The sequence below is a fragment of the Lynx canadensis genome, chromosome B2 (assembly GCF_007474595.2).
Source record: "Lynx canadensis isolate LIC74 chromosome B2, mLynCan4.pri.v2, whole genome shotgun sequence".
NCBI lineage: Eukaryota > Metazoa > Chordata > Mammalia > Carnivora > Felidae > Lynx > Lynx canadensis.
The window spans coordinates 98,285,198-98,311,752 of NC_044307.1; the positions used below are offsets into that span (position 1 = coordinate 98,285,198).

General features: G+C 38.8%; 1 protein-coding gene across 2 annotated transcripts in view; it reads left to right on the forward strand.

Annotated features, from left to right (window-relative positions):
* Window positions 1-26,555, forward strand: part of AFG1L (AFG1 like ATPase) — a 200,771-nt gene that overhangs the window by 25,007 nt on the left and 149,209 nt on the right. For both annotated transcript variants that reach the window (XM_030316082.1, XM_032593233.1), the window contains exon 3: window positions 10,455-10,678. In XM_030316082.1, coding sequence (XP_030171942.1) covers window positions 10,455-10,678 — 224 coding nt within the window. The remainder of the gene's footprint in view (window positions 1-10,454; window positions 10,679-26,555) is intronic.

Here is a 26,555-nt window from a genome sequence, read left to right on the forward strand (position 1 = left end):
AGTTGGAAGCTTAACTGACTGAGCCACCCAAGCACTCCTGTGCTTCATAAACTTTAATGTGTATATGAAACACTCAGGTGTTTTGTTATAATGCAAATTTTGATTCAGACTTCGACATGGGGCTTGAGATTCTATATTTCTATTAAAGTCTCTGGGAATGCCTAGGCTGTTGGTCAGAGACTCTAGTATATCCCTTTTATTTTCATCACTGTACAGATCACTGTCTGCTCCTTTAATTTTTTTTGTCTCTTTTCCCCTTGACTGGAGTGAAGGCTCCACAAGGGAAGGAATTTTTAGTGTGTTTTTTTCACGGGTGTCAAGAATAATACCCCAGATGTAGCTGGTTTTCAGCGAACAATGAATGAATGAATGAATGAACAAATTTATCCCTGGATTTTTTAGTTATTTGTATAATAAGATTATTGTGAGGATTAATAAAAATAATTGTCATTACTCTAGTCCATGGCATACGGTGAGTGCTCAAAAAAAGTGAGCAGCTATTAATAGATTTTCCTTCTAAAACTCTTAAATTTTGGTAATTCTTTAAAACAGTGGTTCTTAACCAGTTTTCACAAACTTGTTTGACAATCCAAAGGAGGCTATAGTATGTTCAGAGATCTTGCCTCAGAAAAAATACACAATTAACACATATACATACCCATAGTTTTTTTTTTTTTTTTTTAATTTTTTTTTTTTTTCAACGTTTATTTATTTTTGGGACAGAGAGAGACAGAGCATGAACGGGGGAGGGGCAGAGAGAGAGAGGGAGACACAGAATCGGAAACAGGCTCCAGGCTCTGAGCCATCAGCCCAGAGCCCGACGCGGGGCTCTAACTCGCGGACCGCGAGATCGTGACCTGGCTGAAGTCGGACGCTTAACCGACTGCGCCACCCAGGCGCCCCACCCATAGTTTGTTTTTAATAGGCTCCCAGACCTCTCCACCCCCACCCTGGTCATGAACCATAAATTAAGACCTTGTTTAAAAAAGAACCGTGTGTTCTATAATAGCTCTTGTCAGGGCTATTGGTGACAGTTTGCCTTTTTCCAGTTTCTTTTATAATTGTGCTATGTAGTTGCCTCTTCTTTCTGCATTGTATGCTACCATGTGCCATTAAAACCAGTGTAATTGTAGCTTAGTATTTATTAATGTAGTGAGATTAGTTAAGTGGAGCATATTAGCTTGTAGACCTCAGAACTTCAGAATTGTTTTCTTCCAAATTGCTCTCCCTGCCAATAGTGCCCCAGCAAACAAACATGGTAAATATTCCCCAAACCTGTGGCATTTCCTGTAAGAAATGGGGCACGAAGTGACATGGGACAAAAAGCGCAAGGATTTTTTTGTAAGCCCAGGGAAAGTGGTCTTATTACAGGAAGCAGAGAGGCTGTGGTGGGCAGACTAAACAGATTTTCTGAGAAAAAGCTAAAACTACAAAGGAGATTGTGATGATGCCTGAATGCATTGAACCCAACCGCAGATCTGGGCAGTGCTGGCCATTAAGACACGCAGGCATTTTGAACTGGGAGGCAGTAAGAGAAAGGGCCAAGTGATCCAGTTCTACGCTTCATCTTTTGTTTAATATGAAGACCATAGAATCCTGAGGTTATGTTCACTTAAAAAAAAAAAAAAAAAAGGAAATCGGAATAATCACAAATTCACTCAAAGGTTGGGGAAACTATTTTTTCCTGGGGTGGAGGGTGGGTAGAAATAATTGTTAAAATACTATCTAGGAAGTCATAAGCTCTCAGACAGAAGGACATCATGATAGTGACTAAGTCTTGTATAATGTGAACTATGGAGTGTAGTGAGATCTTCTTAAAACATTTAAGAGAAAATGGTAAAATCAGGTACAAATTGAGGCATTAGAACAGTGCAGGCTTTATGGGCCTCTAAAATCTTCCATTTATGTTTGTAGATCGCTGTGTGGATCTTCAGAATGGCATTTTCCCACTGTCCATTTGGAGTACAATAAGACAAATTAATACAAATCAAAATAATATGGCAGCAGCATCCCATAATTTGTGTACACTGATGTAGTAACAGATTTAATTTAGTGCAGCTTTTGAGAAGTCTTTTGTGTTTCAATTTATACAGCTGCTCTCCAGGCCCAAGCTGGCCAATCTCTCAGCCTTGAGTGTCTTGTCTGATTCTCTCTCTCTTTTTTAGACGTTTTTTTTAAGATCAGTTAAAAAAAGATCAATTTTAGGTTCACAGCAAAATTGAGAGGAAGGTACAGAGATTTCCCACATTCCCCCTTGCCCCCCACATGTATTGATGCCCCTATTATCAATATCCCTCACCAGAGTGGTGCATTTATAAGAACTGATGAACCTACATTGATTCATAATAATTACCTAAAGTCCATTTGGGTTCACTCTTGAACAATGGGCATGTATGTATGTATATATAAGGACATGCACCCATCATTATAGTATTATACAGAGTGTTTTCACCACCCTGAAAATCCTCTGTGCTCTGTCTATTCCCTCCTCCCTGCCTCCCCAACCCTTTGTCTACTATGGATCTTTTTATTGTCTCCATACTTTTGTCCTTTCCAGAATGTCATATAGTTAGAATATCTGACCTTACAATATGCAGCTGTTTCAAATTGGCTTTTTCCCTTAGTTATATGCATTTAAGTTTTGTCCATGTGTTTTCATGGCTTGATAGCTAATTTCTTTTTAGCGCAGAATAATATTCTATTGTCTAGATGTACCAATTTATTTGGCCATTTGCCTATTGAGGGACATCTTGATTGCTTCCAAGTTATGGCAGTTATGAATACAGCTCCTGTGAACATCTGTATGCAGGTTTTGTGTGTGTGTGTGTGAATTTAAGTTTTCAATTCCTTTAGTTAAAAACCAGGGAACATGATTGCTAGATCATATGGTAACAGTAGGTTTAGTTTTGCACGAAACTGCCAAACAGTCTTCCCAAGTGGTTGTACCATTTTGTATTCCCACCAAGAATGAATGGGAATACATTCTTGCTCCATATCCTGGCCAGCATTTGTTAGTGTTTTGAATTTTGTCCATTCTAATAGGTGAATAGTGGTGTCTCATTATTATTTTGCTTTGCATTTCCCTGATGACATATGATGTGTAGATTTTTTCCTATGCTTCTTTGCCATCTGTATATCTTCTTTGGTGAGATGTCTTTGGCCCATTTTTAAATTGGATTGTTTTCTTGTTATGAGTTTTAAGAGTTCTTTGTATATTTTGTAGAACAGTCCTTTATCAGATGGGTGTTTTGCAAATATTTTCTCCTGTTCTGTCTCTTGTCTTCCAATGACACCATGGCATTGACTTTCGCAGAAGTTTTAAATTTTTTTTTTTTTATTAAAAATTTTTTTTTTTTTTTTTTTTCAACGTTTATTTATTTTTGGGACAGAGAGAGACAGAGCATGAACGGGGGAGGGACAGAGAGAGAGGGAGACACAGAATCGGAAACAGGCTCCAGGCTCTGAGCCATCAGCCCAGAGCCCGACGCGGGGCTCGAACTCACGGACCGCGAGATCGTGACCTGGCTGAAGTCGGACGCTTAACCGACTGCGCCACCCAGGCGCCCCAGAAGTTTTAAATTTTAATTGAAGTCCAGCTTATCAATTATTTCTTTCATGGATTGTGCCTTCAGTGTTGTATCTAAGAAGTCATCACCGTAACTCAAGAGTATATAGGTTTCTTCTATGTCTTTTTATAATTCTCCTATGTTACCTTCTAGGAATTTGATAGTTTTGTGTTTTACATTTAAGTCTGTGATCCATTTTGAGTTAATTTTTTGTGACGGGTATATGGTCTTGTACATTTTTCTTGAGATTTCTTCTTTAACACGTATGTTAGTTAGAAGTGTATTGTTTAATCTCCATATGTTTTAGAATTTTCCTGTTTCTTTTCTGTTACTGATTTGTGGTTCAATGAGTTGTTGTCTAGAGCAGACATTATATGATTTCAGGTCTTTTAACTTTGTTAAGATGTGTCTAATGGCCTAGAAGTAGTCTGTCTTGGTGAATGTTCCATGTGAGCTTGGGAAGAATGTGTATTCCCCTGTTGGATGAAAAATTCTATAAATGTCAGTTAGCGCTAGTTGATTGTTAATGTTGAGTTCAGTATGTCCTTACTGAGTTTTTTGCCTGCTGGATCTGTCCACTTCTGCTAGGGGGATGTTAGAATATCTGGCTATGATAGTGAATTCATCTATTTCTCCTTACATTTCTGTCAATTCTAGCATCCTATAGTTTAGTTTGATATTCTGCTATTAGGTGCATATGCATTAAGGATTGATTCTTCTTGGAGAACTGACTCTTTTATCATTATGTAATATAATGCCCTTATTTATCTCTGATAATTTTTCTTGCTTTGAAATCTGTGTCTAAATTAATACAGCTACACCTGCTTTCTTTAGTGTTAGGGTATATATTTTTCGCCATTCATTTACTGTTAATCCATATGTCTTTATATTTAAAGTGAGTTTCTTGTAGACAACATATACTTGGGCCTTGTGTGTTTTGATCCACTCTGACCATCACTGTCTTTTAATTGATGCATTTATATCATTGATCTTCAAAGTGATTATTGATATAGTTGGATTAATATCTACATGTTTGTTATCTTCTAGCTGTTGCCATTGTTCTTTGTTCTTGTTTTTGTTGACTTCTCTTTTTCTGTGTTTTGTGGTTTTAACTGAGTGTTTTATGATTCCATTTTCTCTTTCTTAGCCTGTCAGTTATATTTCTTTTTACATTTTGCAGTATACATTCACAGCTGATCCAAGTCCACTTTCAAATAACACTACACCACTTCAAAGGTAGTGCAAGGACCATGTTATAATAACAAAATAATCCCAACTGCTCTCTTCTGTCCCTTGTATTATTGTTGTCATTTATTTCACTTATATATAAGCATGCATAAACATATATATGACCTATGCCTAAGCATAAATGATTGAATACATTGTTGCTATTATTTTGAACAAATTGTTATGTGTTGAATCAATTAAGAATAAAGAAAGTAGGGGCGCCCAGGTGACTCAGTCAGTTGAGCGTCCTACTTTGGCTCAGGTCATGATCTCACATTTAATGGGTTCGAGCCCTGCATCAGGCTCTGTGCTGACAGCTCAGATTTAGAAGATTTAGAAGCCTAAGGGGATTTTTTCCTGTATTGACACTAAGAACTTGGTTGAGCTCCTGGAGGTAAAATTCAGGAAAGTATGGGAGCCCCTCTATGCTGGTTACCCCTGGAGTTTTTAAATCTTGAGTTGTTCACATTGAGCTTCTAGCAATTTGTCAAATAAGTTCAGGTTTTCCTACCCTGGCACTGGTTCCTGGGATGGTTTCCACTTGTGAGTCTCTGCTCCGGTAAGCGATTATTCCCTATATTTGCCTGTGTTTCTCTTTAATCTTAGGGGCGGTGGTTTGCCCTGCATCCTCCCTTGTCCTATGGATCTGGGAAGAGATGTTGTTTTTTCAGTCTGCTTAGCTTTTTCATTGTTGGGATAGACTGGCAACTTTCAGGCTCCTTGCATGTGGAACTGGATAACTGCTATTTCTCTTTTTATGCCTGCTAACTAGCTGAAGTGATGTCTTATCTTCAGTGTGCCTTGGTTCTCTTTTTTGAAAAATGCAGGTGAAGTATATATACTACTAAATAAAGATGTTAGGCTAGTGAAAAATCAGAAGCAAAGAACTTAAGCCTCTCTATGGACCAAGAGAAACAATGTACTTTGCCCACAGTCCTGATCTTTCTAATGACTACCTTTAAAAATCAGATATTTTATGATTGTGAAAAGGAATATGAAGACTGAAGAGTAGCTCCTGGATTTGGCAATAGTAGGCCTTGGGTGAATTTAGCAGCATCTGTCTCAGTAGAAGCTTGACCACAATGGGTTGAGAATTGAGCAAGATGTGAGGTAGTGGCCAGAAGAAGTAAAGGTAATCAAGTGGTTTGGCTTGTGAAGGAAAGGAGGAAGAACAGATGTCTTATGACTGGTTTTGTTGTTAGTATATAATTTGAAGATAAGAAAGGGTTGAATCGGTATGAAAAAGCTGGTAGAGGGGGAAGGTTGATGATATAATACAGAGGTGGTTAGTGAAGAGAATGACATCTCTAGAAAGGTAGGAAGGGAGGGGATTCAAGAAATATTTCATAAGCACCAGTTATGCCCCAGGCACTGTTCACTGGGGAATATACAGCATTAAACAAAACAACAAAAATTCCTGTCCTCAAAGAGCATATACCCTGGGGGGAAACAAACAAACAAACAAACAAACACACACTCTGGGTGGGGAAGGCAGACAGAAAACAAAAAGGTAAATAAGTATAATATATGGCATTTAATATAACTAAATCTAGTAGTTCTTGGCACATATTTAGGTCACATACATATAGTAAAATATTATTAAAAATATCAGAGTATGTCATGCATATTTTTCTTTTTAAACCATTTATACTCTTACTAAATGTCTTATTTCATGAAAATTGTTTTTCAGTTATTTATACATGAGTGAATATTGGATCATGATGATTAAAGAGGGTTCAAAAATTTGAAAGCCTCTGATTAGAGAACAAGGAGGCAATAATATCCTTGATGGAATGAGAAACAACTCTTAGGCTAAGGAAAGAGAAAAGGATGGGGTAAATACAGGTGAGTTTGGAGGTTTTGGTGGTAGGGAGCTGAGGGACTTTGAAGGGTGGTGAGGTTCTGTGAGGGAGAGATTAGGCTGGCAGAGGCTGGAAGAGAAGGATGTCCAGCCAGGGAATCTGTATGAACAAAGGCACTATGAAATGAAAGAATGGATTTGAGATGTGCTGAGTAATCCACTTGACTAGAAGACAACTCCCATTACTGAATCTCCCTTTGCATTTTCCATTTAACCAGCTTCCTGACATTTCTACTACTGCCCGTCCCAATTTAGGCCTTTATTATTTCCCACCCAGAATAGTTTCGTAACCAGTTTCTCTGTACCCAAACTTCTTTCACTTGCTAGTGCCAGTTGATCTGATACATTACTGCTGCATTTTTTTTGCCCCTCCACCCCCACTTAAAATTAAAAAAAAAAGCAACCTTGATATTCTCTATTACCCTGTTACCCATTACATGTGATGGATGCTCAATCGTTTCTTGTATCAGTGGATGCCTTTTGGAGAGTAGAGGGAGAGTAGTCTGGAAATGCAGACTGGGGCCCTGTTCTGGATTTCTCGAACCCCAGAATGAGGATACTGTGTTTGGGGATTCCCAAGACTACCTCCAGGTTTGGTGACTTGCTGGGAGAATTCACAAGACTCAGCATATAGTCGCGCTCACGGCTGTGATTTATTACAGTAAAAGGATACAAACACAGTACAGCAAAGGGGAAAGGCACGCAGGGCAAAATCTGGAAGAAATTAGGTGCAAGCTTCCAAGAGTCTTCTCCCAGTGGAGTCACATAAGACATACTTGGTTTCTCTGGTAATGAATTGTGACAACAGATATGAAATGTTGTCTGTTAGGGAAGCCCCATAGAGATTAAATGCCTAGGGTGGAGTGGGGACGGTCACATAGCTACTTATTGCATAACATGTACTAACATTCTATATGCGTAGAAGGAAACTAGGTATTCAGCATAAGCCACGTTGCTTATACATGGTATAAACGGTTCAGGCACAGTGAGTCACTCTTTCCATTTCTGGGAATGGTGGGAACCCTCTTGGAATCCAAGTTCCCAGCCAAGGGCCCACCGTGTAAGCAGACCTTTCCAAGGACAGTAATCTCAGGCCTGCTGTGCTCACTCTTTTCTGTACACTGTTTGTACTTAATGTGATTCTATAAGGTGGAAAAGTGGTTTCAGGGCTGCTTTAGAAATGGGGGTGGTACAGTTGTAGAAATAAAGGAGATGTGAAGAGGGTGGGATTTTGTGCTCTCCTCCCACTTTTCTCTTTAATAAATTTAGGATTCCATGGAATGTTTTGTATGTAAAAAAAAAAAAAAAAAAAACCAACAAAAAAACCCCACAACGCTGCTGTTAAAATTATGTTTGAAAACCATCCTTTAAACAAGGAGATGAATTTCAAGGTAAATATTGATAAAATCACATTTGGATTTTAGCAAGATCATTTCTATAGTTGATGGAAGATAATTTATTTTATTTTTTTTTCAACGTTTATTTATTTTTGGGACAGCTAGAGACAGAGCATGAACGGGGGAGGGGCAGAGAGAGAGGGAGACACAGAAGCGGAAACAGGCTCCAGGCTCCGAGCCATCAGCCCAGAACCTGACGGACCTGACGGGGCTTGAACTCACGGACCGCGAGATCATGACCTGGCTGAAGTCGGACGCTTAACCGACTGCGCCACCCAGGCGCCCCGATGGACGATAATTTAGAGATTGTGGTAAATTTGGGGGCAGTGGAGGTGATCAGAGGCAGGGAAGCCAAGCCAGAGATCATGAGAGTCCCAGCTAGGGTGGTGATATGAGGAAGAGTGGGAGGGGATGGATTAGAGTATTTGCCATATAAAAGGAGTAGTATGGACGGATGATTGGCTGAGGACCTGGTTGAAGAGCAAGATAGAAGTTTTTTATTCTTTTCCATAAAAATCCAGTAGGTGGTCCGGAGCTGATTTGGCAGCTTAACATTGTTGGAGAACTTTGCTCTGCTTTGCTCAGCATTCTGCGGGCCTCTCCTTGCCAGGTTGGCTTTCCCAGCTGCAGTCCCTGTACTTACATGCCAGTTAGAAAAAGGGGAGGGGGAGCAGGAGCGGTTTGCCCTTTCTCTGTAAGGGCATGTACCAGAGCTGCTTGTTTCAGGTTACATCTCATTGGTTAGAATCGGTCCTATGGCTGTGCCTGGCTGCTTGAGAGGCCAGAAATGGGTTATTTAACTGGGCGGCCTTGTACCCAGCTAAAACTTTTATTCAGAAAGGAAAAACAGCTGTTAGAAGACAGCCCTGCCCTATCCCCAACATTCGTGATTTATTTAGAATTTTTTTTTCCTCTCTTGGGAAAAAGATGGAAATAACCTTGACTGTTCATTTTTCCCCCAAGGTAAGTAATTTTCATGTTACTGAAACAAAGGAAACATGGTATTCAATGAAATGAGAACAATACTCACAGTGTGTCTTTGCAAAAGTTTTGTCAGACTCAAAGATGGGCACAGCCCTATCAAAAGATGTGCCAGGTTGCTGCTGTTTATTGTTGCTTTTACAAAATAGGGAGAGAGATAGTCAATATTATAACTTTGTATGGTGATGGGTGGTGACCATCTATTGTGGTGAGCATTGCATGAGGTATAGAATTATTGAATCACTATGTTGTCCACTTGAAACTAATATAACATTGTATCTCAATTATACTTCAGTAAAAGAATAAATAAAAATAGAAAGGGAGTTTCTGCTCACTGAAACCTGCCCCAGATAAGAAATAGTTATGACTGATCTTGCCACGGACAGTCATTTCTCTCCCAGGAGAAGCTAAAAAAAAGGATCAGAAAACCTCACTGCTTTGAAACAGACACTCTATTGTGTTTCACCTCTTTGTGTCCAACTTAAAAGTTGTGGAAAAGGGAAGGAATCTTATAAGCAGAGGGCTGAAATCAGTGTGGTAATATATGAATGCTGTGTGGTTTTGGAGAATAAAGAATAAAGGGGCAGTAGAAAACACTTTGTGACTAGTCTCTGTGTCTCTGCCTTGGTACTCAAGAGCCAGAATTAGGCCTAATTCAGAGGGGCCAGCCCTGCTGTGGGGAAGGATCTGATGAACCGAAGTGGCTTGTTTAATGGAGTAGAGATAAAGCAGAGACTCTGTGGCAGGTTAGGTTTTTAGAAGAGGGGTTACAGTGATAGCTTATGGGGTTTGCAGTTTATTCCTTTTTATTTTATTGTTTTAATTTTTTTAAATGTTTATTTATTTTTGAGAGAGGGAGGGACAAGAGTGTGAGCGGGGCCAGGGCAAAGAGAGAGGGAGACACAGAATTCAAAGCAGGCTCCAGGCTCTGAGCTGTCAGCACAGAGCCAGACATGGGGCTTGAGTCCACGAACCGTGAGATCACAACCTGAACCAAAGTCGGATGCTTAACCGACTGAGCCACCCAGGTGCCCCTATTTTTGTTTTTTAAATGTTTACTTATTTTGAGAGAAAGAGTGTGAGCAGGGGAGGGGCAGGGAGAGAGAGAATCCCAAGCAGGCTCTACGCTAGCAGCTCAGGGGCCCCATCTTGCAAACTGTGAGATCATGACTTGAGCCAAAATGGAGAGTTGGATGCTTAACTTACTGAGCCACCCAGGTGCCCCTACTCGTTTTTATTAAAAGGAGATGATTATATTTATTGAACAGAATGTGTTTTAATCAAAATGAGATTTATAATAACTGCTCACATATACATACTTGTAACAGAAATGTTTTAATGTAACCATTAAGAAACCTGTGGAGTACTATGAAATACTTTCCTTTAAGAAAGTCTAAAGTTGTATATATTTTTTGTTTATAGCCTATACAGTTCAGACACCTGAGATTATATCTCCAACTGCGACTACAGAGGTTTATTCAAAAGCTTTGGCTGTTTGCCATGGACCACTGGACCACTATGACTTTCTGATCAAAGCTCATGAGCTAAAGGATGATGAACATCAAAGAAGAGTCATACAGTGTTTGCAGAAATTACACGAGGACCTTAAAGGATATGATATAGAGGCAGGAGGTCTTTTTTCAAAGGTAAGATTTGTGTGATATTAAAGATCAAACAGTTAAAAGTGTAGGCATTTTATAAAATGGATTAAGTGCAGTTAGGACAATCATTAAACCACTTCAAGATTTCTCACCAGTTCCTTTAAACAAGCTCTGTTGGATCTCCATTCCTGATCTCTTGATGCTCCATAGCTTTCTTTTACCTTTGCGGGGGGGGGGGGGGGGGGGGAGATTCAGATAGCTTCATATTTAGGTAATGACTGATGCAGTCTAGTCCAAATGACAGCTGTGCAATTCAAACACTTCCCCTGTCTCTAGCTCAGGCCTGTCCCAGGATCAGCAGTGCAGAAGGCGGAGTGATTTGTTCTTCCCCTTTCTCCCCTCCTCCTCCTTTCTCTGCTTGCCTGGCTTCTCCAGGGTCAGGATGAGAGGGAAGGAAGATTAGAGAAAAACAGTGGAGTCTTCAGTGACCAGTTAAAAGCTTTTGGTGTGGTACACACTGACATGCTAGATCTTTGTTGAGGGGCACAATGGGGGGTTCTTTTGGACCCTGGGGGGACCTCCCCACTGCTCCATTTTTGGATCTCTTAGGACTCTAGTTGAATACCTTGCAACACTGCTTTCTGCTGCCTCCCCTTGCCTTTACACTTGACCTTCTTGAGTAGGCTCCTTTCAGGACAGCTCTAGCCAGGACACCTTTTATGGTGTCCACTTAGGCCACAGGGAGAATAACATCTCCTTTCTCTAATCCATACTCCAGCATCAGTAACCCTCCTGGGAACACGTGTCAAGTATTTCCATGAACACTTCAATAGCCTGCTTTGGTAACTGCCTGTGGATTTCCTCACCTAAACAAGCATCCAGCTGAGGAGGGGGATATCCTCTTGTTATATGCTCAATCCTGGTCTTTTTTGGATGCTTCTCTTGGGACTACCTGCTCTTAGCATGAGGTTTATCTGGGGGAAATAGATGCCACAGCATTCCTTACTTAGCTAACAGCTTTCTACCTTGATTACTTCAGTTACACTTTGTTTTTAGGAATATTTTTGCCTTTTGTTTTTCTTTTTGAAGTAATTCCTGCATGGGTATGACTAATACTCTCTTTAGAATGTAGGGAAACTTGTTTCTCCTTGTCCTTAGCTTTGAGCTTTTGCTGAAATTCTGAACCAACAGGAAAACTCCCATTCCTTATTCCATTATAATGTTTATTTATTTTTGAGAGAGAGACAGAGACAAAGCATGAGCAGGGGAGGGGCAGAGAGAGAGGGAGACACAGAATCCAAAGCAGGCTCCAGGCTCTGAGCTGTCAGTGCGGAGCCTGACACAGGGCTCAAACCCACAAACTGTGAGATCATGACCTGAGTCAAAGTTGGATGCTTAACCAACTGAGCCACCCAGGCACCCTTTTTTTTTCTTTAAGTGTTTATTTATTTATTTTGAGAGAGACCGAGAGAGTGGGGGAGGGGCAGAGAAAGAGAGGGAGAGAGAGAATCCCAAGCAGTCTCCGAGCAATCAGTCTGGAGCCTGATGCAGGGATAGATCTCACAAACTGTGAGATCATGACCTGAGCCGAAGTGGGACGCTTAAACAACTGAGCCACCCAGGTGCCCCTCCTTATCCCAGTATAGAAGCCATTGTCATCAGCAGTGTCATCTTCAAATTATGAGAGATATTAATAGTAATAAGAATTAGAGTATGGCTCAACCAGAGAAACTAGTTTTCTTTTAACTGACTGGCCAAACCATCTTCCCCTGACCAACACAAATATTCTATTATCATGAGGCCTTTAGAGAAAGGTTCAGTATAACATATGTTAGTAGTACTTTATTTAAAAACTCTAGGGGCGTCTGGGTGGTGTAGTTGGTTAAGCATCTGACTCTTGATCTTGACTCAGGTCATGATCTCATGGTTCGTGAGTTTGAACCCCACATCGGGCTCTGTGCTGATGGTGGAGAGCCTGCTTTGGATTCTGTCTCTCCTTCTCTCTGCCCCTCCCCTGCTTGTGCACACACACACACACACACACACACACACTCTCTCTCTCTCTCTCTCTCTCTTTCTCTCTCTCAAATAAATTTAATAAAACCTGTAATCAAAGTAATTTTACTTAAAAAAGTCTTTAGAGTATACTTAGTTTTATTTTTATGGAAAGAAAAAGGCTGTCATCGTGTAAATGTCTTTTGGTTAAATGGAGTAGGGATTCATTTAGGTTACAGAAAGAAATGGAGATTTAGAGCAAGACTACATATGCAAATAACAATGAAGGGCATCTCCCTCATACAGCCAGGCCTCAGCGGGCTTTACATCAGTGGCTCTGAAAGCAGCCAGTGACTTGATTGGCGGTACTAACACGTTCTTGCCGATTCTTCCTCCGGTCCTCTGCTGTTCATGTCATTGACTTACTTTGTTGTTCCTTTCCCCCGTGTCCATTTCCATTTCTGTTTGTTCTACCAGCTTATTAACTCTCTTTCTGTATCAGTGGTTTAAATTCCTGGGTAAGAACCTGATAGGACATCCAATCACTTTATCCCTGTTTGGGCAGAGCTTTCATACCGGGTTTTTCAGAGGCCACCAGCCAGTGTACAGATCATATCTCTGCCTAAGGTACCATCCAGGGCTCCCATAAGTGTGGTGATTTCCCCCTAGAAGTAGACTGTGAGTGTGGTGGCCACTATGATTGGCCAGTCCAGCACAATGGTTATAGGAAGTAATAATGAGTTATCCCTTTAGATGGCCACCCCTTCTTTTTCCAATATTTCCAAAAGTCTATAGGTGAGTAAAGAACTAAAAAGTTTGGAAAATGTAGACTGCTTATGTACTGTGCACCTAATTATAGTTTGTAATACAGATGGTCTTCCAAATAAAATATTGGCATAGTTACGTGTCATAGCCAGGAAACAGGATGTTTTACTTAACTGGGTTTTTGGCTATCTGAGAGTTAAATTGCTTTCATGAATGTTCTATTTTGTTCTGTTTCTAGTCCTTTCTCTCCCTTTTAGAAATACAGTCCTTTTTTTTCCTCCTCCCCATTCTGTATCATCCTTGGGGCTCAACTTACTGTGAGTGGTGAACTCACATCCAGTGAAAAGTATCCTTTAATCATTAAAGTATCTGGTTGCCAATGCAACATGTTTTTTTTTTTTTTTTTTTCCTTTAAAATTGTTGTTTGGCTCTTTTTAGGGGTATTCTCCCACATTTTGTCTTTTGATTTCTGAATTGGAAGTGATGCGTCTGCCTAGTAAATTGATAGCTATTTAGCAATAAGTAAATGTAATATTTAGTATATAGGATCCCTGGTTTTAAGGTGTAGTTGTAATCTTATAGAAGTAAGAGATTAGACATCTCGGTAGTTTTATTTTTTTTTAAATTTTTTTTTTCAACGTTTATTTATTTTTTTTGGGACAGAGAGAGACAGAGCATGAACGGGGGAGGGGCAGAGAGAGAGGGAGACACAGAATCGGAAACAGGCTCCAGGCTCTGAGCCATCAGCCCAGAGCCTGACGTGGGGCTCGAACTCACGGACCGCGAGATCGTGACCTGGCTGAAGTCGGACGCTTAACCGACTGCGCCACCCAGGCGCCCCTCTCGGTAGTTTTAAACACATTTACTGAAATCTTATATTTGTTAAATCCTAATGCATCCGTGAATAGTCTTTTGTAGACAAATCAACATCTCTTTGTGATGGTATTTGTCCTGGAGTTCCTTAAGCTTGCCGAATCTTTAACATTGAAAAAGACCCCAACATCTAACATAATTTGAATAAAACATATATAAAAGCTTTGTTTTTTTTTTTTTTTTTTTTTTTTTTTTAAAGAGCTAGAGTTTATTGAATAGAGGAGACGGGGTTCTTCACCTTCAGACCACACCAGGGAGCTGCCCTGGCCAAGACCTTCAGGTGTCTGAGGAGTACTAGGGTTACACCACCAAAGACCCGAAGAGAGGAAGGAGAGGGAAGGTAGGATCCCTCCGAAGGGCAAGAGAGGAAATTCCTCACCCTTCTGGGCAAGGGCAGTCTGGCTGGTTCCCTCTGGGGCTTTGGATCCTCATTGAGGAGTAACATCAGCCCAAGGTCCAGTTTTTACAGACAGTATGTCTTTCTCTGACTGACTTTTCTCGTTTAGCGTAATACACTCTAGCTCCATCCAGGTCGTTGCAAATGGCAAGATTTTATTCTTTTTTTATGGCTGAGTAATGTCCCATTGTGTATATACATATCGCATCTTCTTTATCCATTCATCAGTTGAGGGACATTTGGGCTCATCTGGGTGCCTGTATCCCTTTGAATCAGTATTTTTGTATCCTTTGGGTAAATACTTAGTAGTGCAATTGCTGAGTCATAGAGTAGTTCTATTTTTAACTTTTTGAGGAACCTCCATACAATTTTCCAGAGTCGTTGCACCAGTTTGCCTTCCACCAGCAGTGTAGGAGGGTTCCCCTTTCTCAGCATCTTATGACACCTGTTGTTTCTTTTATTGTTAATTTTAGCTATTCTGACAGGTGTAAGGTGGTATTGTTGTGGTTTGATTTGTATTTTCCTGATGATGAGTGATCTTTTCATGTGTATGTTAGCCATCTATATGCTTTTATGGACAAATGTCTATTTGTGTTGTCTGTCCATTTCTTAACTGGATTATTTGGTTTTTGGGTGTTGAGTTGTAGAAGTTCTTTATGTAGTTTGGATACTAACCCTTTATTGGATATGCCATTAGCAACTATCTTCTCTCATTCTGTAGGTTGCCTTTAGTTTTGTTGATTGTTTCTTTTGCTGTGCAGATGCTTTTTATTTTGATGAAGTACCAATAGTTATTTTTGCCTTTGTTTCCCTTGCCTTAGGAGACATATCTAGTAAGAAGTTGCTACAGCTGATGTCAAAGAGGTTACTGCCTGTGTCCTCCTTTAGGATTTTAATGGTTCCCTGTCTTACATTTAGGTCTTGAATCCATTTTGAATTTATTGTGTATAGTGTAAGAAAGCGGCCCAGTTTCATTCTTTTGCATGCTGCTGTGCAAATTTCCTAGCACTATTTGTTGAAGAGACTGTCTTTTTTCTATTGGATTCCTGCTTTGTTGAAGATTAATTGACCACATAGTTGGAGACCTATTTCTTCTAAAAATAAGCACTGATATGCCAAGAAGAAGGAAAATTGGGGCTACTAGGTTTTTTTAGTGAAAGGAGAGCTTTAATTATAAACTTGTTGATTTTGGAAAGTAGGATTTATGATTTTATTTTTCTTCTAAGCTTATTGAGAAATTTTTGACATTTAGCTTTGGAAAGTTCAAGGGGTACAATGTGATGATTTGATACTCATGTATTACAAAAGATTACCACAATGAAATTAGTTAATATCACCATCCCCTCACATGATTACCATTTTATTTTTGTGATAAACCATTTAAGATCTACTGTCTTAACTAATTTTGGGTATATAATACAGTATTATTAATTTTAGTCACCATGCTGTACATTAGATCCCCAGAACTTATCCTATAGCTGGTGGTTTGTACTCTTGGACCAGTATTTTGCCATTTCCCCCAGGCCCCAGCCCCTGGTAACCACCATTTTACAAATTTGGCTTTTTTAGAATTCTACATATAAGTGGGAAAATACAGCATTTTTCTCTGTGTGACTTTTTTCACTTAGCTATATGAGTATTTGGTTTTTGTTTTTAATGTAAGCTCTACACTCATCATGGGGCTGGAACTCACAACCCCGAGATTAGGAGTCACATGTTCTGCCATCTGAGCCATCCAAGTGCCCCTGGGCATTTGTTTTTAATGCAGATATTTAAACGTTCATTATAGTGGACTTTTTTTTTCATTGTACTCCTAAGAAACTTGCTGTAAGGCTAAACTATAATATTAAATGCATCTGAATTATTGATGAGAAAAAAAACTGGTGGCAGTGTATTAGGCTGCTTTGATGTACCTGTATAACGATGTTTTCTGTATTAAAAATTTGAAAAAGTTATGAGCAGATGACCATTATATAGAAGCAACAAACTATGAAAAATGAGCATTTATGAACACTTTACCTTTGTTATCAAATAAAACTTAAAACCAGGTTAATCTGACACATTTAATGTATGCATAATTGTTATTGTGCTGTGAGGTAATTAGGCATAAATGGTAAGTAGTTCATGTAAATCACTATAATTAGAATTACTTTTACACAGCCAAATCAAGCATTTCTAGAGTCAGGGAGGGAGAGAATTAAATAGAGTGTGGAGCTACTGTGAACATCTCTGTTTCCATTAATCAGGGGTATACAGGCAGCCAGGTTTTTTCATCTCTTGGGAGGCGACATCATAGCCTAAGAGACCTGGGAATAGGAGTGGAAGGCACGGTATTCCTTTCCTTTTCCTCCTGCTCTCTACAAAATAATTTTCAGCTTTTCCCTAATGAGAAATTATTTCAACTTCGTCATCCATCCTATCGTCTTTTATTTGGATACTTGTTCTTACCCTCCTAAGAACAATGCATAGATTGCGTAGAAAAGACCTGTCCTGCCTTGAAAGCCAGCTAATCTCAGGTCTTGATGCTTTTCTTGTTCTGGCTTCTAGTACCTGGAGGCTATGAGCAGGATACCTGGAATGCTGGGCTGTAGCCTTTCCTCGTAGGGGATGTGGGAGCCCTACTTGTCTGAATCCAAGGCTAGGCTATTTGCTGTTTTTCTTCAGTTCTTCCCTTCTCTCTTCCACCTAATGGAGTGAATACTTATTCTCTCTATTCTTCTTAGAACCAGCATTTCCTATAGGTAAAATGGGTTGAGCAGCATGATTTGGTTAAATTTTCTCTGATCCCTTCATTTATTAGAAAACCATAAACAACATTGAATACAAAATGGGCAACATCTGTAGCTATATACAGCTTTATTGAAGACCAGGAATATATATATATATTTTTTTTACTTTTTAAAAAATATGTAACATTTTAATTTATTTTTGAGAGACACACAGAGACAGGGTGCAAGTGGTGGAGAGAGAGAGGGAGACACAGAATCCAAAGCAGGCTCCAGGCTCCCAGCTGTCAGCACAGAGCCTAGTGTGGGGCTTGAACCCACGAACTGCAAGATCATGACCTGAGCCGAAGTCAGATGCTCAACCGATTGAGCCACCCAGGTGCCCCAGGAATAATTTTTGAATGAATGTTTCTTGTATCAAATTTTCTGAAAGCTGTAGCAAAATTATGTCCTAACCCAATGTTGGTATTGTGTGTAAGAAGTAAGATCAGGAGTCAGACCATATTGTTTTTTGAGAACTAACATATCCCAGACTCATTTAAAATCTGAAATTTGAGAAACAGAGTGTAATAGGCCTGTTTCCATCTACAGAATAATTAACCAGTGCATTCAGTTTTATTTTCTAAGGTGAAATTATGCCATCAACATAGATGAGAATATCTTTAATAAGTCCCTTGAAATGGATTTAAAGGAAAGGATATAGCCCTACTTCATAATGTTGATGGTTGGAATGCTTTCTGTCTTTATCAACCAAAGCTGACTACTTTGGTTATGGAAGCAAAATTACATAGGCCATAAAGAGGAATCAGTACTGTGGAATCTATGCTGAGATTATAGTCAGATCTCTAGATCACAGGTTGGCAATTATTTATTTACTTATTTGGCAAATATTTTAGGCTTTGGGAACCATATGACCTCTCTCCCAATTACTCGGCTCTGCTGTAGTCAAAGCAGCCACAGAAATACATAAATAAATGTACTTCAACAAATACTTATTTACAAAAACAGGCGTCAGGCTGAGTTTAGCCCACAGGTCATAACTTGCTGATTCCTGCTCTAAATGAGTGCTACCTGAGCAGATTTGATGGCTGGTGGGAGACCACTCATTATATTCACAATTCTACTTAAACTGTACTTAGTCTAGCTTTTCAGTCTTATTTCCCATTACCTCTCTTTATATATACCTGCCTCTAGTCAACAGAACCATTCAGTGTTCCATTAGGCAGACAAATGGAACAAAATAGAAAGTTCAGAACTTAAATGAAAACTTGATGTGCTATTGACTTGGCACTGAAAATCAGTGGGGAAAAGGATGGCCTAGTGAATAAATATGGATGAGAGGCTGAGAAAATTGATTATGTGAAAAGTAAAATAAAATTAGGTATCTTTTTCTTTAAACATAAACATAAATTACACAGAATTAATGTCTTAAACTTCTCGAAGAAAATATAAAGGAATATCTTTATGAAGCTGGGAATAGTAAAAATTTCCTATATAAGATAGGAAAACCTAAATTATGAAGATAAAGATGGATACATTTGACTATACTAAAGTTTAAAACTTAGCTGAGAAAAAGTGACGTAGAAAAGGTGAAAAAGCAGAACACAGACTGGGAGAAAATACTTGCATTAAAAATAATTGATTGTGGATTATTATCTAGATTGCATAAAGAACTATCAAAAACAAGAAAAAACACCTCAGTAGAAAAATGGATGAAGAGTCTGTCTTGTGGGGATAACTAGCAGATGCCACAAAACTGGATAAATAAATCAGAATGTATTTCTAAAATGGAATGTTGCGTAACATGGGGATGTTTTCTCTGAGGAAATAGGATACAAAAGGAGGCTTCAGTTGTGTCTAATATTTTATTACTTAAATTTTGGGATAAATATGTTAAAATATAAAGATTTGAAAAAGTTGGGTGGTAGGTAACTAGCTATTCAATATTTTATCCAATTTAGCCTATTTATTATATTCTATAGTAAAAATATTTTAAGTGTAATTGTTAGATATTTCAACAGGTTTCTTAAAATCATTTTTAGGGGCACCTGGGTGGCTTGGTAGGTTGAGCATCCGACTTTGGCTCAGGTCATGATTTCACGATTCGTGGGTTGGAGCCCTGTGTTGGGTTCTGTGTTGACAGCTGAGAGCCTGGAGTCTGCTTCAGATTCTGGGTCTCCCTCTCTCTCTACCCCTCCCCCGCTCATGCTCTGTCTCTGTCTCTCAAAAATAAATAAACATTAGAAAAAACTTTAAAAATACAATTTAAAAATCATTTTGGGGAAATTACAACTTGATGATGTAATTTTAGACTCTACTGTTTCATCATTTGCTTCTTACAAATAGACTAAAGAAGGGGAGCTATTAGCACATAGCTCAGAAAGGCCTAGAAAGTACTATAGACTTTCTAGCAATGGAAATTTTTTTCTCTTTCTGAAGTTCCATAAGCTGAATTTTCTTGGCTTAAATCTTTTTCATGAGTGCCAGATGTTTCTGAGTTCTATATATGTAGTTAGGTATTCATTTTTATTTATTTATTTTTTTTAATGTTTATTTTTGAGAGAGAGAGAGAGAGAGAGCAAATGGGGGCAGGGCAGAGAGAGAGGGAGGCACAGAATCTGAAGCAGACTCCAGGCTCTGAGCTGTCAGCGCAGAGCCCGATGGGGGGGCTCAAACCCCTGAACCGCAAGATCATGACCTGAGCCGAAGTCAGACGCTTAACTGACTGAGCCACCCACGCACCCCTGTAGTTATGTGTTCATTTAATATTGATTTAATCTTATCTTATGTTTGGTAATGTTTTGTCTTTTTCAAATAATGTGCCCATTTCAAGTACTGGGGAAATAATGAGCCAAGTGTTTTCTTGCTTTTTTTTTTTTTCTTTTCTTTTTCTTTTTAAAATTTAAATCCAAGTTAGTTAACATATAGTGTAATAATGTTTTCAGGAATAGAATTTAGTGATTCATCACTCACATATAACACTCAGTGCTCATCCCAACAAGTGCCCTCCTTAATGGCCATTGCCCAGTTAGCCCATCCCCTCACTAAACACCCCACCAGCAACCCTCAGTTTGTTCTGTGTATTTAAGAGTCTCTTATGGTTTGTCTCCCTGTCTGTTTTTTATATTATTTTTATTTCCCTTCCCCTATGTTCACCTTTTTGTTTCTTAAATTCTACATATAAGTGAAATCATATGATGTCTTTCTTTGACTAATTTTGCTTAGCATAGTACACTCTAGTTCCATCCGCATTGTTGCAAATGGCAAGATTTCATTCTTTTTGATTGCTGAGTAATATTCCATTGTATATATATACCACATCTTCTTTAGTCATTCAAGAACAATATTTCTAACACATAATCTGATTATACCATTCTCCCATTTAAGGGTTCTCGATGCCTTTGGGAAAAAGTACAGACACATTAGTGTGTTCCACAGGGTCCTTGAGAATCTGATCCCTGCTTCTAGCCAGCCTCATCTGTTTTAATTCTCTGCCGTTAAAGCACCAGCTGTGACAAACTATTTGAAGCACCTTGGGCAAGACTAGGACCTTCTCTTGCCTTGGAGTCTGCCAATCCTACATCTCATCTTCTTTTGTTTAGCACCTCTCATATTGCCCACCTGGTGACCACATATTCCTTTATTAAATACTTTGTTTTCTGAATCTTCTGGGTCTGCAGAGCCTAGCTCACTGCCTGGCACAAAGTAGGTGCTCAGTCCTTAATCCTTGTTTGCAGAATAAATGAAAAATGAACGACAAAGCCATCATTGAAGATTCAGAAGACAATTCTCTGTCAATTCTCTGATAATTCTGAATGATAGGCTGTCAGTCTATCCATGTGTCTGTGTGAGTGTTGGTGTCTCTGTGAGTTTCTATATCCATATGTGTCTCTGTGGATGTGTATGTATTCTCATTCCCTCCTTAGCATCAGTTTTTGATAATCCAGGAGAAGCCTGGAAGGTCACTTTAATTCTTCAAATTCAGAACTTCAACCAGGGATATTCAGACCAAGGGATATTTTTCACATTTTTTTTTTTTTTTTAATGAATTCCAGATTGGTTTGAGAATTATGCTTGTGTCTTGGATATCTCTCTGAACTAGTAGTGAACCGGAATAGATCACACCTAGTATAGTTTTGTCTAAGCCAGTTAGAATCAGAGTACCAGTTAGGAGTGAGCAGACAGTGTAGATTTGCTGAAGAAATTACCTGCCGTCATTTGTTTCCCAGTGGCACATGTAGGCACTTAAAAATGCTTGTTGCTTGAATGCATGAGGCATTAAAAAGTCATTTGCATCCTCAAACTATGTTATAATAAAAAATGGAGCCATTTCTTATCCTAGTTGTTCTAGAGGTTTAAGCTCACCCCCCCCCCCGCCCCCCCATACATACTTGCTATTTAGGTACATAAATAGGCTTAATTATAGGAGTAAACTGAACAAATTGGTGTACTTTAGGTTAGGAGGGTTCTTCTGCAATTCAACTGAAGGCATTTTAAAAAAGATTTTCATTTAAAGAGCCTTTATGGGTGCTAACATATAGTTCATTCTTTTAGTTTTTAAAGATCTCCTTAGAAACCTGAAGTGATCTACTTTTATCAGAAAGTGGTCTATGTTGAGAATGATATAATGCTAGTTTTTAAAAGATGTAATTATGCCCAGCATTCCAGCTGGAATCATTGTCTCTGATTCTATCATTTTTGGAGATAATAATGGAATGATGAGGGGAGTGGGGAGAAACAGGAAAAGTAGTATTCCTGCATTTTAAACAAATTGAAAACAACCCTTTTTATTTTAAAACACCACCCTTATTATCTAATTGTCCTAATGGAAATTATGCTGGAGTAGCAGGTGGGGAGTAACCCGGAAAGGTGGAGGACATGCTATTTCAATTTATAACTTTGGTGAAAATCACCTCGGATTACTTTTTAATGCTAGAATTTTTAACATAAGGAACAAAACATAAGTTAAAATGATTAAATCAAAATATTCAGAATGAGGATAACAAATGTTTACTTTGCCACAGTTAAAGGAATAGTTTTGGTAACAGTTTTGAAAGCAGTTGTCTAAAATGTAAATATGCAGATACTTTTGGAATAATTTTAGACTGAATTCAAAAGTAAAAGCATTTCACCAAAGGGGGGGGGCGGGGAGTAAAAGCAATTTAGTTATTAGTCACCACATTTTTTCCCCAACTTTTTATTTTGAAAAATTTTGGAGCACCTGGGTGTCTCAGTTGGTTAAGCATCCAACTTGGGCTCAGATCATGATCTCACAGTTCTGTTCATGGGTTTGAGCCCCACGTCGGGCTCTCTGCTGTCAGCACAGAGCCTGCTCAGATCCTCTATTCCACTTTGGATCCTCTGTACCTACTTCTCTCTGCCCCTACCCTACTCGTGCTCTCTCTCTCTCTCTCTCTCTCTCTCTCTCAAAAATAAGTAACCATTACAAAAATTTTCAACAATACTTAAGTCTATGAATGTTAACAATTTGCCACGTTTGTTTTTTTCTCTCTAAATTATATGTTTTTTTCTTTTTGTTTTTTCTTTAATTACCTGAAAGATGCAACATAATAACCCTTGACCCTTAAAAACATCATTATGTATTTCCTAACAAGGATATTCTCCTGAATAACTATATTACCAGTATCATACCCAAGAAATTTAACACTGGTATAATAGTATTATTTAAAATAGGGTTGCCTGGGGCGCCTGGGTGGCGCAGTCGGTTAAGCGTCCGACTTCAGCCAGGTCACGATCTTGCGGTCCGTGAGTTCGAGCCCCGCGTCAGGCTCTGGGCTGATGGCTCAGAGCCTGGAGCCTGTTTCCGATTCTGTGTGTCTCTCTCTCTCTGCCCCTCCCCCATTCATGCTCTGTCTCTCTCTGTCCCAAAAAATAAATAAATGTTGAAAAAAAAAAAATTAAAAAAAAAAAAAATAAAATAGGGTTGCCTGATTTAGCAAATAAAAATACAGGATGTCTGGTTAAATGTAAATTTCAGATAAATAATAGTTCTTTAGTGTATGTATGTCTCTTGTAATATTTGGGACATAATATATACTAAAAAATATTTGATGTTAATCTGAAACTCATATTTAACTGGCCATCCTGTATTTTCTCTGGTAACCCTAAATATGAAGCCCATGTTAAAATTTCTTCAGTTGTCCCCTAAATATCCTTTTAACTCTGTGTGTGTTTGGATTCACACTTTGAATTTGATTATGTCTCATAAAATTTTGGTAGAGTAATGATTGGATATTTACTTCTTACAATGTAAGCCCCATGTTCAAAAGATTCTATGGGTGTAAATGGGCTTTTATATACTGTATATAAACTTCAAAACATAAATTTCTACTGAATTTAGCAGTTTGGAGTACATCACAGGCAGGACCCCAGATATTGGTGCTATCAGCACATTTTTCATTGGACAGTTGGCAGTTTAGCTGTATTGTTTTGAAAAATTTTAAAGACACTCTTTTAACACCTGCTTTTCCTAATCCTCCCTTTTGATTTAAGTTATTACAGCAGGTCTCCTAAACTTAAGAATGCTCTGTGACTAGAGAGTTCTGTGAGATTTTTTGTTTTGTTTTGTTTTTTAGATTCCACAGATAAGTGGTATCATTCAGTATATATCTTTTTCTTTTATTTTTTGAAGTTTATTTATTTTTAAGTATTTTTAATGCTTTCTTTATTTTTTGAGAGACAGTGTGTGAGCAGGGGAGGGACAGAGGAAGAGGGGGACAGAAGATCAGAAGCAGGCTATGCACTGAAAGCAGCAAGCCCAACGATGGGCTTGAACTCATGAACTACAAGATCACAACCTGAGCCAAAGTCGGATACTCAACTGACTGAGCCACCCAGGTGCCCCTAAGTTTATTTATTTTAAGGAATCTCTAAACCCAACATGGGGCTCAAACTCACAATCCCAGGATCAAGACTTGCATGCTCCTCCAACTGGGCCAGCCGGGCACCCCAGTACATGTCTTTTTCTGCTTGATTTATTTCACTTAGCTTGATGCCCTCAGCGTCCATTCATGTTGTCACAAATGGCAAGATTTCCTTCTTTTTTTATGCCTAATATCCCATTGTAAATATACACCACATTTTCTTTATCTGTTCATCGATTCATATACCCTTAGGTTGTTGTCATGTCTTGGCACATGTAAATAGTGCCACAGTGAACATGGAGGTGCAGATATCTTTCTGAGTTAGTGTTTTCATTTCCTTTGGATAAATGCCCAGAAATGGAAAGCTGGACATCTATGGGGTGTCTCCAAAAGTGTGCAGTGTGACCTCCCCAAATGGGAGTACGTTAAAATTCACTGTGCTATGAAAAAAAAAAAAAAGATTATAGCAGTTCATATTCTTACCAGTTTATGAGCCTTCCTTGTCTTCCTACATTTTTGACAACACCGTATTCCCTCAGACTTCTAGATTTTTGTCATGGCAATATTTCATTGTTATATTAAATCACACCACTTTTATCGTGAATGAGAAGTACTCTTTCAAATGTTTAAGCCATTTGTATTTGTTTTTCTTACTGATTTATAAAAACTCTGTTTACTAAGGAAATAAATTCTTGTCTCTAATAAATATTGCAAGATTTTTTCCTTGTCTTTTACTGTTAGCATTTTTTTTCCCCCAAGCATAAATGGTTAATTTCACTGCTTTAAGTCTTTCTGCCTTTTCCATTATAGTTTTTGGGTTTATGTCTTGCTTTGTAAGACATTACACTTAAAGATTGTAAAAATGAATTCACAGGAAGGCCTTTATAAAGATGTTGATGAAAAGGATTACAGGAGAAGTGAAACATTTAATTTGGTGGTCATGGTTCCTGAAAAGGTGGTGGGGGTGGGGGTGAGGACTGAGATCCAGAAATTGAGAGAACATTGCATAGGAAGAGGAATCCTCTTACTTTGTCACAGGAGGGAGAGAGGAAAGGATGGGTGGCTGATATGGGTGGGATTGCAATTTCATATAGGAAGTTGAAAGAGTTCCACCTCAATGCCTTCTGTTTTCTCTCTAAGGAGAAGTAGGAGACATCTGCTGAAAGGATGGGGGAGGTGTAGTTCGGCTTGAAGAGAGCTGAGAAGGTTCCAGAGAAGCACTGCAGAAACAGAGAGTGAACTAACCAGAGAAATGGAATTGCTGGCAATATGAAGGGACTGGCGAGAAGCTGCACTCTAAAGAGATTTCAGACTGTTTCAGCAATATTCCGAAGGCTGGGTGAACATGATGGGAAGGTTGATTTTCTATTTTTAGCTATCCTTCCATCATTTATTTTTAATTTTATTTCATTATGGTTGGACTAAAGTGATTCTTTGGAATTTATTGAGGTTTCCTTCATGGCTTAGCATATTGACTATATTTGAAATTGGGCTACATGTTCCTGAATATATTCTTTATTTGTTGAACATAGGGTTTACATAGATATAAAATAGCTTGAGTGCACATTGGTGTTCAGATCTTAGAGATGTCTCAAATGATACGATGTTTCTTTCTTTCTTTTTTTTTTTTTTTTTTTTTTTGGTGCATAGGCTTTCATGGAAACAGACATCCGTAAAACTTAAAGTTTGCAGTCTTGAGCATGAGGGAATGGACCTTGCAATTAGTGGGAACGCCCTGTGCTCTGCCCTGTACTCAGTAGATAAGGAAACAGCAGGCTGTTGAGTTGATAAGTCTTATCCAGGGTCACAAAACTAATAAGTAGCAGAACCAGCATTTTTACCCAGCCTTTTGGGGCTCATTTCCAGTATTCTTCTGCTCTTTTATGCTTAGTACAGGCAGATGATAGGTTACCACTATCTTTCAACATCATCTTTATTTATTTTTAATTAAAAAAAATTTTTTTGTTAACACTTATTTATTTTTGAGAGACAGAAAGAGACAGAACATGAGCCTGGAGAGGGACAGAGGGAGAGGGAAACACAGACTCTGAAGCAGGCTCCAGGCTCTGAGCTGGCAGCACAGAGCCTGACGTGGGGCTCGAACCCACAAAGCATGAGATCATGGCCTGAGCCGAAGTCGGATGCTTAACCAACTGAGCCACCCAGGTGCCCCTATTTTTTATTTTTTTTTAAAATTTAATGTTTATTTTATTTTTGAGAGAGAGAGGGAGGGAGGGAGGGGAGGGGCAGAGAGAGGGAGAGAGAGGATCCGAAGCAGGCCC